The sequence below is a fragment of the Rhinolophus sinicus genome, chromosome 3, assembly GCF_057876585.1.
Source record: "Rhinolophus sinicus isolate RSI-liver-muscle chromosome 3, RSI-T2T, whole genome shotgun sequence".
NCBI lineage: Eukaryota > Metazoa > Chordata > Mammalia > Chiroptera > Rhinolophidae > Rhinolophus > Rhinolophus sinicus.
Window position 1 is genome coordinate 178,673,129 of NC_142503.1, and position 11,504 is coordinate 178,684,632.

An 11,504-nucleotide genomic window follows, 5' to 3' on the forward strand; every position below is an offset into this window, starting at 1 on the left:
GGCGCAGCGCCCTCTCGAGCACATTGTCGCTCCAGAACCTCGTTTTCCAGGCCAGATCTCCGCCTGAGGTCCCAGCAGCAGAGGTCTCTAGCCTGGGCGCTACTGGGCACGGTCCTTCCAGCGCCCCCGGCCCTCCCCCCTTCAAGTCCCGGCTGGAAAATCACCCGCTGCGGGCTCCCAGCAAGCCCAGCTTCCTGGGGGACCGAATCGCCCCCACTTCCCCAGCTTGGGCTTGCACTCCCCCAAGAGCTCGCTCCAGTTGGTACCTGGAACTGACGACCTTATCCACATAACATCCACATAACATCCCCGACCCCTACCCCACGTCCCGGGCCCCAGCTCAGAATCAGGCAATTGAACCCTTCAGACATCCTTGCTTGGAGGATCTGCACAATGTTTATTGGCTAGTGTTTCAGGGATTTGACAGTAACACTGATGTCCCCATATATGACCGAGAAAAAAAACGCGCCCTTTTCCTTAAAAACAATAAATAAAATAACATTAAAATACCTAGCATGATAGGTACAAAACGGTTATCCTTTTATTTCGGATACCACGACTTTCAGCTTCCAAACGCACGCAGTAACAGTCCTAGTATTGCAGGACCCCGTGGGCTTAAGGCGAGGGGATGAGGGTCTGCTTCCACAGCTTGCACAGAATTTGCTAGAATTGGGAATAGAGGAGTCCCCATTCCTTCGCGGGGGCCGAGGCTTAAGCCCTCGGGGCTGTTTACCTGTTTCTCCTATACCTGAGCCTCAGAACTGTTCCTTGGTTTCTGTATACTGGTAAAAAGGCGCCTCCCCCCTTCCCTCACCGGGGGAACAAGGGTCCGCATTGAACCAGGTGCTAACGTCCGCTCGCTTTCTGAGCCTTTCCCGTCTCCCCTCCCCCGGTCGCGGCCCCCGCCTCGCCCCCACGCTGCACCCTCCGAGTTGGCTGCAGCCGGAGTGAGTTCCCGTCAATCCCTTCCCCCTTTTCACAGGATGTCCATATTAGGACATCTGCGTCAGCAGGTTTCCACGGCCGGTCCCTGCGGTCGTGCGGGGAGCCATCCCTGCAGTCCCTCATCCTAGGGGGTCCACGAAACCCCTAAGACTCATTGCTAAACGTTCATAAGATAAAGAAACACAACAAGACACGGAACTGGGGGCTGCGAGGGCGGCGAAGGCAGCAAGGAGGCCGCAGATGTGTCGAGACTTGCGCGCCACCCCTCCAGCGCAGCAATGGTTGCGCCGTGACGTCATTGGGCTCATTCACAAAAACCTGTTATAAAAGAGGTGGCTGCGGCTCCTCGTACTCCAACCGCATCTGCAGCGAGCAGCCGAGGAGTGCAGACAGAGCCGGCGGCGGCGGCGCAGCGAGCGAGCAGTGACCGCGCTCCTACCCAGTTCTGCCCCACGGCTCCTACCTGCTTGCGTCCCTCAGCCCCTCGCCCGGCTGTGACTAACCGCGACCATGATGTTCTCCAGCTTCAACGCCGACTACGACGCGGCCTCTTCCCGCTGCAGCAGCGCCTCTCCAGCTGGGGACAGTCTCTCCTACTACCACTCACCGGCCGACTCTTTCTCCAGCATGGGCTCTCCTGTCAATGCGCAGGTAAGGTTGGCTTCACCGAGCCCAGGGCTCGGGGTCACCGGGGTGGAGGCATCGGGCGGGAAGCTCAGTAAGACAAGTCGGGTACCCCTTTGGGCGGGGAGGGAGGCTGCCCCGTCCCGAGCAGCCCTAACTCGCGAGTCCCGGACTTGTGGGGAGCTCACACACGCTTGTCATAGTAAGAATTGGTTCTCCTTTCCCGCGGCAGGCTCATTCTGAGCTGCCCCCGGCCCGCGCTCTCTGTCTGGTCTCTTGACACTCGCTGGGGCAAACGTGTCCCAAGCAAAGACACGCTAACTGGAACCTGGCTTCTCTCGGGAGGCGGCAAAAGCGGCAATCCCCCCTCCCCTCTCAGTCTGGTGCAGGGGCGGGGGAGGAGGGCGAAGCAGGCGGGTGTGTAAGGCAGTTTCATTGATAAAAAGCGAGTTCATTCAGGAGACTCCGGAGCGGCGCCTGCGTCAGCGCAGACGTCAGGGATATTTATAACAAACCCCCTTTCAAGCGAGTGATGCTGAAGGGATAACGGGAACACAGCAGCGGGATGGAGGAGAAAGGCTCCGCGCTGCCTAATCTTGGAGGAAAAGGGCAGATCTTTTATCCAGGACGAGGGACATTTAAAAAGACATCAGCAGTCCCTGGCAGGACCATCTCTCCTCCCTCTCTCCTTCCTGCATGCGGCACTGGGAACTCGCCCCACCTGTATCCCGAACCTGCTCACTCACGTCAGCTTCCCCCTTCTGTTTCGTTCTAGGACTTCTGCACGGATCTGGCCGCCTCCAGTGCCAACTTCATCCCAACTGTGACTGCCATCTCGACTAGCCCGGACCTGCAGTGGCTGGTGCAGCCCACCCTGGTTTCCTCCGTGGCCCCATCCCAGACCAGAGCCCCCCACCCTTATGGAGTCCCCACCCCCTCGGCTGGGGCTTACTCCAGGGCTGGAGTTGTGAAGACCATGACCGGAGGCAGAGCTCAGAGCATTGGCAGGAGAGGCAAGGTGGAACAGGTGAGGAGTTCATCCGCACCTTCTCTCTACAGGGAGCTGGGTCAGCATTGGTGGAGACGGGGAGCACAGTGGATAGGTTGAAGGCACTGATGGAACTGACTCCACATTCCGAACCGGGAACTCTGGTTCCAAGCCCTTTCTTCACTGGTTCAGACCCTGATAGTACCACCCCAAGGAATACCCTGATAGTTTCTTCCCTAAGAGGTTCAAATTCATGCTTTTACACCAGGCTCTTCTTCATTCTCTTGCTGAGCACCTTATTTGAAATGCAAGTCACACCCAGGCTGCAACTAACTGCAGGTTACATAGAAATAGCCTCACAGAAGAGGTGCCAGGAAGCTAGGAAGCTGCAGGAGTCAGTTCACTGGGGTGGATGAATGGAGCTCATGGCAGACACTGTTATTGAACGTTGGACTTTTTTTCTTCTAGTTGTCCCCAGAAGAAGAAGAGAAAAGGAGAATCCGTAGGGAAAGAAATAAGATGGCTGCAGCCAAATGCCGGAACCGGAGAAGGGAGCTGACTGACACACTCCAAGCGGTAGGTAGATTTCTTGGGTCACTGCTTTTTAAAACTTAAGGGGAAAGTTGGAGATTGGGCATAAGGGAGCAGTGTCCTTGAGCAATACTGTGTCTTATGCTTTGCTTTATCCCTCTGTATACAGGAGACAGACCAACTAGAAGATGAGAAATCTGCTTTGCAGACTGAGATTGCCAACCTGCTGAAGGAAAAGGAAAAACTCGAGTTCATCCTGGCAGCTCACCGACCTGCCTGCAAGATCCCTGATGACCTGGGCTTCCCAGAAGAGATGTCTGTGGCTTCCCTTGATCTGAGTGGGGGCCTGCCAGAGGCTGCCACCCCCGAGTCTGAGGAGGCCTTCGCCCTGCCCCTCCTCAATGACCCTGAGCCCAAGTCCTCAGTGGAGCCTGTCAAGAACATCAGCAGCATGGAGCTGAAGGCCGAGCCCTTTGATGACTTCCTGTTCCCAGCCTCGTCCAGGCCCAATGGCTCTGAGACCGCCCGCTCCGTGCCAGACATGGACCTGTCTGGTTCCTTCTATGCAGCAGACTGGGAGCCCCTGCATGGTGGCTCCCTGGGGATGGGGCCCATGGTCACAGAGCTGGAGCCCCTGTGCACCCCGGTGGTCACCTGTACTCCCAGCTGCACTACTTACACATCTTCCTTTGTCTTCACCTACCCTGAGGCTGACTCCTTCCCCAGTTGTGCGGCTGCCCACCGCAAGGGCAGCAGCAGCAACGAGCCCTCCTCTGACTCACTCAGCTCACCCACGCTGCTGGCCCTGTGAGCAGGCAGGGAGGGGAGGCAGCAGGCACACACGAGTGCCACTGCCCGAGTTGGTGCATTACAGAGAGGAGAAACACGTCTTCCCTCGAGGATTCCTGTAGACCTAGGGAGGACCTTATCTGTGCGTGAAACACACCAGGCTGTGGGCCTCAAGGACTTGAAAGCATCCACGTGTGGACTCAAGTCTTTACCTCTTCCGGAGATGTAGCAAAACGCATGGAGTGTGTATTGTTCCCAGTGATACATCTGAGAGCTGGTAGTTAGTAGCATGTTGAGCCAGGCCTGGGTCTGTGTCTCTTTTCTCTTTCTCTTTAGTCTTCTCATAGCATTAACTAATCTATTGGGTTCATTATTGGAATTAACCCGGTGCTGGATATTCTCAAATTGTATCTAGTGCAGCTGATTTTAACAATAACTACTGTGTTCCCGGCAATAGTGTGTTCTGATTAGCAATTAAGAAAAGATATGACTTTATTTTCCAGTAGATAGAAATAAATAGCTATATCCATGTACTGTAGTTTTTCTTCAGCATCAATGTTCATTGTAACGTTAACTGATCATGCATTGTTGAGGTGGTCTGAATGTTCTGACATTAACAGTTTTCCATGAAAACGTTTTATTGTGTTTTTAATTTATTTATTAAGATGGATCCTCAGATATTTATATTTTTATTTTATTTTTTTCTACCTTGAGGTCTTTTGACATGTGGAAAGTGAATTGAATTTGAATGAAAAATTTAAGCATTGTTTGCTTATTGTTCAAAGACATTGTCAATAAAAGCATTTAAGTTGAATGCGACCAACCTTGTGTTCATTCTGGAAGTTTGGTAAGATTCTGAAAGGTATTGGAGACCAGTTTGTCAAGAAGGATACCTTCTGGAGGAGACACACCTCTTTGATCCCTTATCAAAGAGGAGAAAGAAACTCTAGAGCTGATGTTAGAATATTTTATATACACTTGGAATCGTCACAGTGCATTACCAAGATTCTCCACTTACAGATTCTGAGGGTGGGAACCTACTGCACTGTATAGCTTTTGTGGGAACACGTCTTCCCGCTTCTTTTTCTGTCTTGACAAAGTGGTGAATGTTTAAATCTAGTGCTAATACTAAATTTAAAATGTCTTGATCTTAAAGGGATCCTTTTAGCAACCAGAATTAAGCTTTGCACAAACTACTTTAACTTTTTATTCCCACAAAATCATGTGAAATGTTACTCCCATGAGAGCTAGCAAATTGAAGAATGGTTAGAATGAATGACTTTCTCAATGTTCCACTATTGGGATTGGAATCTTAACTTCCTCATTACTCTATGCCCCGGGCTGAACTGCCTCTTAATACTTAAAAAGGGGTTAAAAAACAAAAAAGTTTTTACTTGGTTACGAAACAAACGAAATTTTTCAGTCCTTTAACAGACATACATACATTTATTTGGATTATTTTTATTCTCGGTAGGAAAGGAGGATTATTGTTTTATCCCTTAGTAATAAATACATTGTAATTCCTGAAGTTTCTGTAATATCATCTGCCTGACGTGCAGTTTACATTGGGGGAAGCAAAGCTGGCTCTGAGAATTTGAAAGAGATCTCAAACAATACAAATAATGGTTGATCATTTGGTAAATAAAAAGTTACATAATAGCTCAATAAGGAGAAGTCGGCATGACTGAATAAGCTTTAACTTAGAAACTTTATCATCTTAAAGAAGAACATGACCTTTGTCTGGGACACCTCTGGTAATGGGGCACTTACACGCACAGGTACAAACCACAAAGAAAGGAGGAGGTACCCTTCCTCCCCCGGTGCTCAGGTGTAATGCAGGCACCAGCTTGGAAGCCAGAGACCATGTTTGCACACATACTGGGTGGAAGAGCCGCTTCAGTGCCAGCTTCCTAATGCTGTGGTGATAATGAAAGTCACTGGGTGGTTATGGGCTGTCACACTCAGTTAAGTTGAGTTTTAATTTAAAATGACAGTTCTGTTGAGGTTGATGTTCTTACCCATCATCACCCTGCTTTTCACAAAATAATTGACATTTGAAAGCAACTTACTTTAGGCTCTTAAGAGCACTGATATGTCACATACCAGTTGCATATTATTTTTGCCTGTCTGGCAATAATGTAAGTGTCCTTAGAAGGCACTGTTCGCTGTTCAGAGGGTAAATTTTCTATAGCCTTTAAACGTGACCTACACTAAATGCAGATTTGCTATACTGTAACTAACTCCCAACTCTGAAATACCAAGGTGATATACTCTGTAAGGAAACTGGCTGGCTCCCTTACATGTTCAGTAATATCGACCCATTGAAGGAGATTGCCCAGATGGAGCAGGGAGGCTGGACCTCTAGCCCTAGACATTGAACTGCTCCTGGGGACCTGACTGTTAGTCCCTGTAAGCCCCGTGCTGACTATAAAGAGAGGGCATTGCTTTCCATTTGACGGCACTGGCCTAGGCCTGGACACAGTTTCTTCCTCTAGTTCACCATAGCCCAGCTGGGACAAGGCTGCTCCATCAACAAGACTGAACTGAAGGGCCAGGGAGAGGACCTGCACACAGGAAACCTCTGTAATAGGCTGCTCAGAGGCCCCCACAGGGATGACATCCCACCAAGCTCGCTGCCAGCTCTTCTTAGGGGATCAAGAAAAGAAAGTCCCTCTCTTTCCAGCCAAATGCTCCTTCCAAATCCTCCTTTCCTGAGTCAGGATTCCACAGCTTCCATGGATGATGGACACTGGGGATGTCAAGTTCCTTTTGGGAAAGACTGCTCCCTACTCACAAGACAAGGCCTTAAACTGGTCCCAACACAAACAGCTATCTCAGGGCACCATGGTTTAACACTGATCCAAAAGATACACATTTAATAGCAGGGAAGGGGTAATTTTCTTATGGGAAGAATATCTAGGTTAGCTCACCAATGGATCCCCAAACCTGGCTTAGTGCCTGGCACATAGTACAGGGTTAACGAATATTTGCCAGGTGCATAAATGAATACATTCTGCACTATTTCCACAAGCAGAAATATATTCCTCACATATTCTCTGAATCTCCTATTCCAGGCCCTGTTAGCTATTAAGCAATGGGGATTTCACATCTTTTATGTCTGGCTTTAAACACATACCCCATTTCCATCTTTGGCTCCTGGAATTCCACTACTGTCTCCCCTGGATTACCTCTGACCACTCAACTTCAAAGTGAATGCACTACCATCGTGCTTCCAGCTCCAGATTAATTGTAGATGGAAAAAGGGGAGAAGAAAAGAAATATTTATCTCTATATAATAGTGGATTGTAGAGTCTGCATCGTCTTTGCATATCTCTGCATCTTGTGTAATTATCAAGATTAGAGGGTAACATTTAACAATTTGTTTTAATAACAGTAATTTTGTATCAACAGCAACTTTCTATGTGTGAATGAAAGTAAATCAATTATGTTATCTTTAATTAACGGACAAAGAAGAGGCTGAGGCAAAGTAAAAGTTCTCAGACGATTACTCCAAGAAAATCATCTGAGGTTTCAATGTTTAAAAAAAAAAAATCTAAAACACAAAATCAATCCGTAACTGTGTATGAGACTTCCTCCAAACACAGAATAATTAAATTCCTCAAAAAATAAAAGAGGCAGAAGCATCCCCTGAATGCTGAGTATCTGAGCGTCTTAAACTGTGCTGTTTTGCTATAAACATTAAAGAGCTGACTCTTGACTCCTCTCCAACTCCATCTCCTGTCCGTCTCCCCCACAGGTGCTCTGCTCATGGGGCCTTCCTTCCCTTCCTGACACATGGTATCCTTGTTTCTGTTGCAGGGCCTTTGCACTTGCTGTCCCTCTGCCTGGGCCCTCTTTTCTTGGGCTTCTTCCTGTCATTCAGGACTCAGCTCAAAGGGCGTCCCTTCCAAGAGGACTTCCCAGGTCATTCCATCTAGAACAACTTCTGCATGTACTCCTTTCTCCATGACTCTGTATCCCATTATCTTGCTTTGTTTCTTCACAGCCCATATTACTATTGCAGCACGTAATTTATCTTTTCTTTTCCTTATAAAACAAATTTTAAACGAAGACTGCATGCATATGTAAATATAGGTATACTCATCTTCAAAGAAACAAAACTGTTTTTCATTCTTACTGATATAAAATTGTCAGACTGTCACACAAATCCATTTGAGTTCATTTGTCCTTAGCAACTGGTTGTAAAATTATAAATCCTACAATTTAGTCTGTGTTAGAACAGAACAATAAGGTTTAGCTGCTATCACAAGCATTGCCAGTATCAATGTCATTACTATCATAATCATCATATATCAAGAATATGCCCAGACCTGACGAAAAGCAGATGTGAATAGGTGTATTGACTCCTGATAAGTGAGTTCAAAGTCCCTGAAGAGTGCTGGCTGGATAGATTTCCACTTTCTTTGCACAAAGGAGAAAGCAACAGAAGCGTAGCCCAGTTTAGTAGCAACACAGTTCATTTCATTGGCTCCACACACCTACTCATGGACTGAACTAAGCTGCCTTTCCTTTGTTGAAGCATTGTGTAGCTGCCGAAGAGGACAAAGAGCAGAAAGGGCTCTGCCGCTGTCCCAAGAAGGCTGCCTGGCCGGATGGCCATCAGCTCTTCTTAATTAATAAGCCCCTTTTACTTCAGCTCAAGTTAACATGGGGCTTGGGTTTCGTTCAATCAGTTGATTAGAATAAGAACCCAGAGGAGTCTGATCATTGGTTACATTGGAAGAGGGCCCATAGGAAGGGGGCCTGTTAAAAGGTGGAAGCAAAAGGCATCAGCTTTATCACAAGGGTAAATGGCTCAGGCCCCAGTTTCTGCTATATGTACACTGGGGAGCAATTTGTGGTCAGATCTACAGAAACAATGATTCACCTTCAGGCTTTTTGTCGATCATGAAACTGTCATCAGTTAAACTTATCAAAATAATAAGATGAGTTAATGTGGATTTGAGGACTTGGATCCAATACAGCAGAGGGGTTCAGCGCATACTCAGCTTTGGATGTTGTCTTCTTGATCTTGGGTAACCTGTTTCCTCATCTGTAAAAGGGGATAATAATTGTACTTCCCTCTTGGGGCAGTTGTGAACATTAAATAAGTTAGTATGTATAGAGTGCTAATTACAGTGCCTGGGCACACCGAAATATTATAAAAGTGTTAGCTACTATTTATTATCTTTATAATTTAGGTAGATAGGGGTTCTGGAGTAAGCATGGGTTTCATTTCATTCAATAAAAAGTTTGTCTGTGTCTACTATGTATCAGGTGCTAGATTCAGACGTGAGGAAGACACAGTCCTATCCTCAAAAAGCTCATGGTCTAGTGAGGGAGGACGTCACATAAACATATCCATTATAATACACCGTCGCAATGAAAATGAACACAAGGTGCGGGCTTTGCACGAAGGAGGGAGTGATGGACTCTGTCTGGGGAAGTCTCTGAGAAGGGACCTCTGAGCCGGGCTTCGAAGGTGGATGGAATTTGCTAGATGAACAAGTGGGAGGCGGAGGGATTCCAGGAGCCAGAGGGATAGCACTGTAAAGGCACAGACTCATAAAACAATGCACTGGGTTTGGCTGGACTATAAAATGTGGGGGTGGGGGAAGGAGAGGGTGGGAGATGTAAATTAAAGATCATATCCCATAAGTACATTGGATTTCATTTGCATCAATATTGCAGCATCAAAGTGGAGGGGGCTGGAGATAGGTCAAAAAGAGGTAACTGTGGCCAGATCATGAAAAGTCTGGTATTTACTTACTTCTGTTGTGTGTAGGCTGAACCAAGGCAGTGGTGGTGGGAATGGAGAGGGAACAAGAGGTAATTAGTGGGTAGGACTGTCGGGACTTGGTGATTTAGTGGAAGTGGGAGGTGAGGGAGAGGGAGGAACCCAAACTCACTCCCAGGATTACCAAGTTTGACACACAAGGAGGCTTGTGGTTGCACCAAAGACTTTGAGACTATAGGAAGAAGAGCAGGGGATAAGAAGGTAAGCTCTGGGTTGGACATGTCGAGTTTGCGATGCCTGTAGAATATCCAAAGGGGAGTGTAGGCAGTTGGAATTACGCGACAGAGGTTCTATGAAGTTAATTTGTAGAGCTTGTCTGAAGGCATGTGGTTGGGATAGAACCTGGAGCCCTACGATATAATTTTGATAATGGCTAACATTTCACATGTGCTTGCTACATGCCGGGCTGTGCTGTGTACTTTACAGGCACTGCTAAATCAGGGACCATATTTGCTTTGCTAATCATTTCACCTCTAGCAACTGGCACATCATGGGTGTACAATAACTTTTGTTGAATGGATGTTCCCATGTAGTCCTCACAACAATCCTATGAGGTAGATATTATTAGGATCCTCGTATTACAGATGGGACAATGATCTAGGAAAGGTTAAATAAGTTAACCAAGGTCATACAACTGATAAGTAGCAGATCTTAGATTTGAAATTGGCTCTTTGTGACTCTAAAGTCCGAAGTGCTTAAATGCTTTCCTAGAATGTTAAAATCTGCCCCCAAATATGTTCTTATGTGGACTAGGGTGAGACTAACCCCTCTGAGACTGTTTCTGTTACCAAATCACAAGTGGGTGTCCAAAATCTCAAAGCTCCCTTTCCAGTTTCAAAACTCTGATGACATTAGATGACTTCTGTGGAAATGCCCTGGTAGGAGCCCATACTGCATCACAGGGGAGAAGAGGACTGAGCAGTGTATGCAGTGCTGCAGGCGTACAGCAAGTACCATGAGCAGTCTGTCCCACGGACAGGCAAAGAGGATGGGTTAGGGTTCTATTTATGCATAACCAAGTTCCGAACACTTAGCAGCTCCAAACAACACACATTTATTATCTCACAGTCTCTGGGGGTCAGTGGTCCCAGCACGACTTAGCTCTGTCCTCTCCCAAGGCTGCAATCTAGGTGTCATCCAAGCTGTGTTCTCAGCTGGGTGCTTGAATGGGGCAGAGTCTGCTTCCGAGCTCACTCCGGTTGCTGGCAGACTTTGTTTCCTTGTGATTGTATAACTAAGGGCCCGGCTTTTTTGCTGGCTGTTGGCCAGAGGCCATTGTTAGGTCCTTGCCATGTGAGCTTCCTCAATATGACTGCTCCCTTTGTCAAGCTCACCAGGAGAGCCCACTTAGTGTGTTCTAGCAAGATGAAGGCACATATATAAAATGACAATCGCAGGAGTGACATCCCATCACCTTTGCCAGCTCTTATTGCTTAGAAGCAAGTTTCAGGGTCCACCTGCACTCACAGGGAGGGAACTACACAAAGGCATGAACATCAAGAGGCAGGAATTATTGGGGGTCACCCCAGGGTCTGTCATCCACAAGGGATCACAACACCTGCTGAGAATGTAAAATTAGTAATAAAACAACATAAACTGACAATTCTAGAGGTAGTCAGTGACGAAATACTTCCTCAAAAAAATCTTGTTCTTTTAAGTTCTAAACAGTTGCTTGAGACTACTGTTAAGTTTTCATAATGCATATGTAAGCTTCATTTAAAAAATTACTTATCCTTTAAAGTATGTATTAACATGGAAGCAAACTCCCAGTTATACTGACAGTTGGTCTCCAACACATGAACTTTGCTATGTGCCTTCACTTTAAGGGTA

General features: G+C 47.2%; 1 protein-coding gene across 1 annotated transcript; it reads left to right on the forward strand.

The window, feature by feature from the left end:
* The first annotated feature begins 1,300 nt into the window (after positions 1-1,300).
* FOS (Fos proto-oncogene, AP-1 transcription factor subunit) lies at positions 1,301-4,696 on the forward strand. The gene is made up of 4 exons (XM_019733706.3): positions 1,301-1,596; positions 2,345-2,596; positions 3,026-3,133; positions 3,258-4,696. The coding sequence occupies exons 1-4, from the start codon at positions 1,456-1,458 to the stop codon at positions 3,897-3,899; spliced, it is 1,143 nt and encodes a 380-aa protein (XP_019589265.1). The 5' UTR covers positions 1,301-1,455; the 3' UTR covers positions 3,900-4,696.
* The last annotated feature ends 6,808 nt before the right edge of the window (positions 4,697-11,504 follow it).

Coding starts and splice junctions, on each gene's coding strand:
- FOS (XM_019733706.3), top strand. CDS start 1,456: ATGATGTTCTCCAGCTTCAACGCCGACTACGACGCGGCCTCTTCCCGC. Junction 1,597..2,344: donor GCTCTCCTGTCAATGCGCAG/GTAAGGTTGGCT, acceptor GTTTCGTTCTAG/GACTTCTGCACGGATCTGGC. Junction 3,134..3,257: donor TGACTGACACACTCCAAGCG/GTAGGTAGATTT, acceptor CTCTGTATACAG/GAGACAGACCAACTAGAAGA.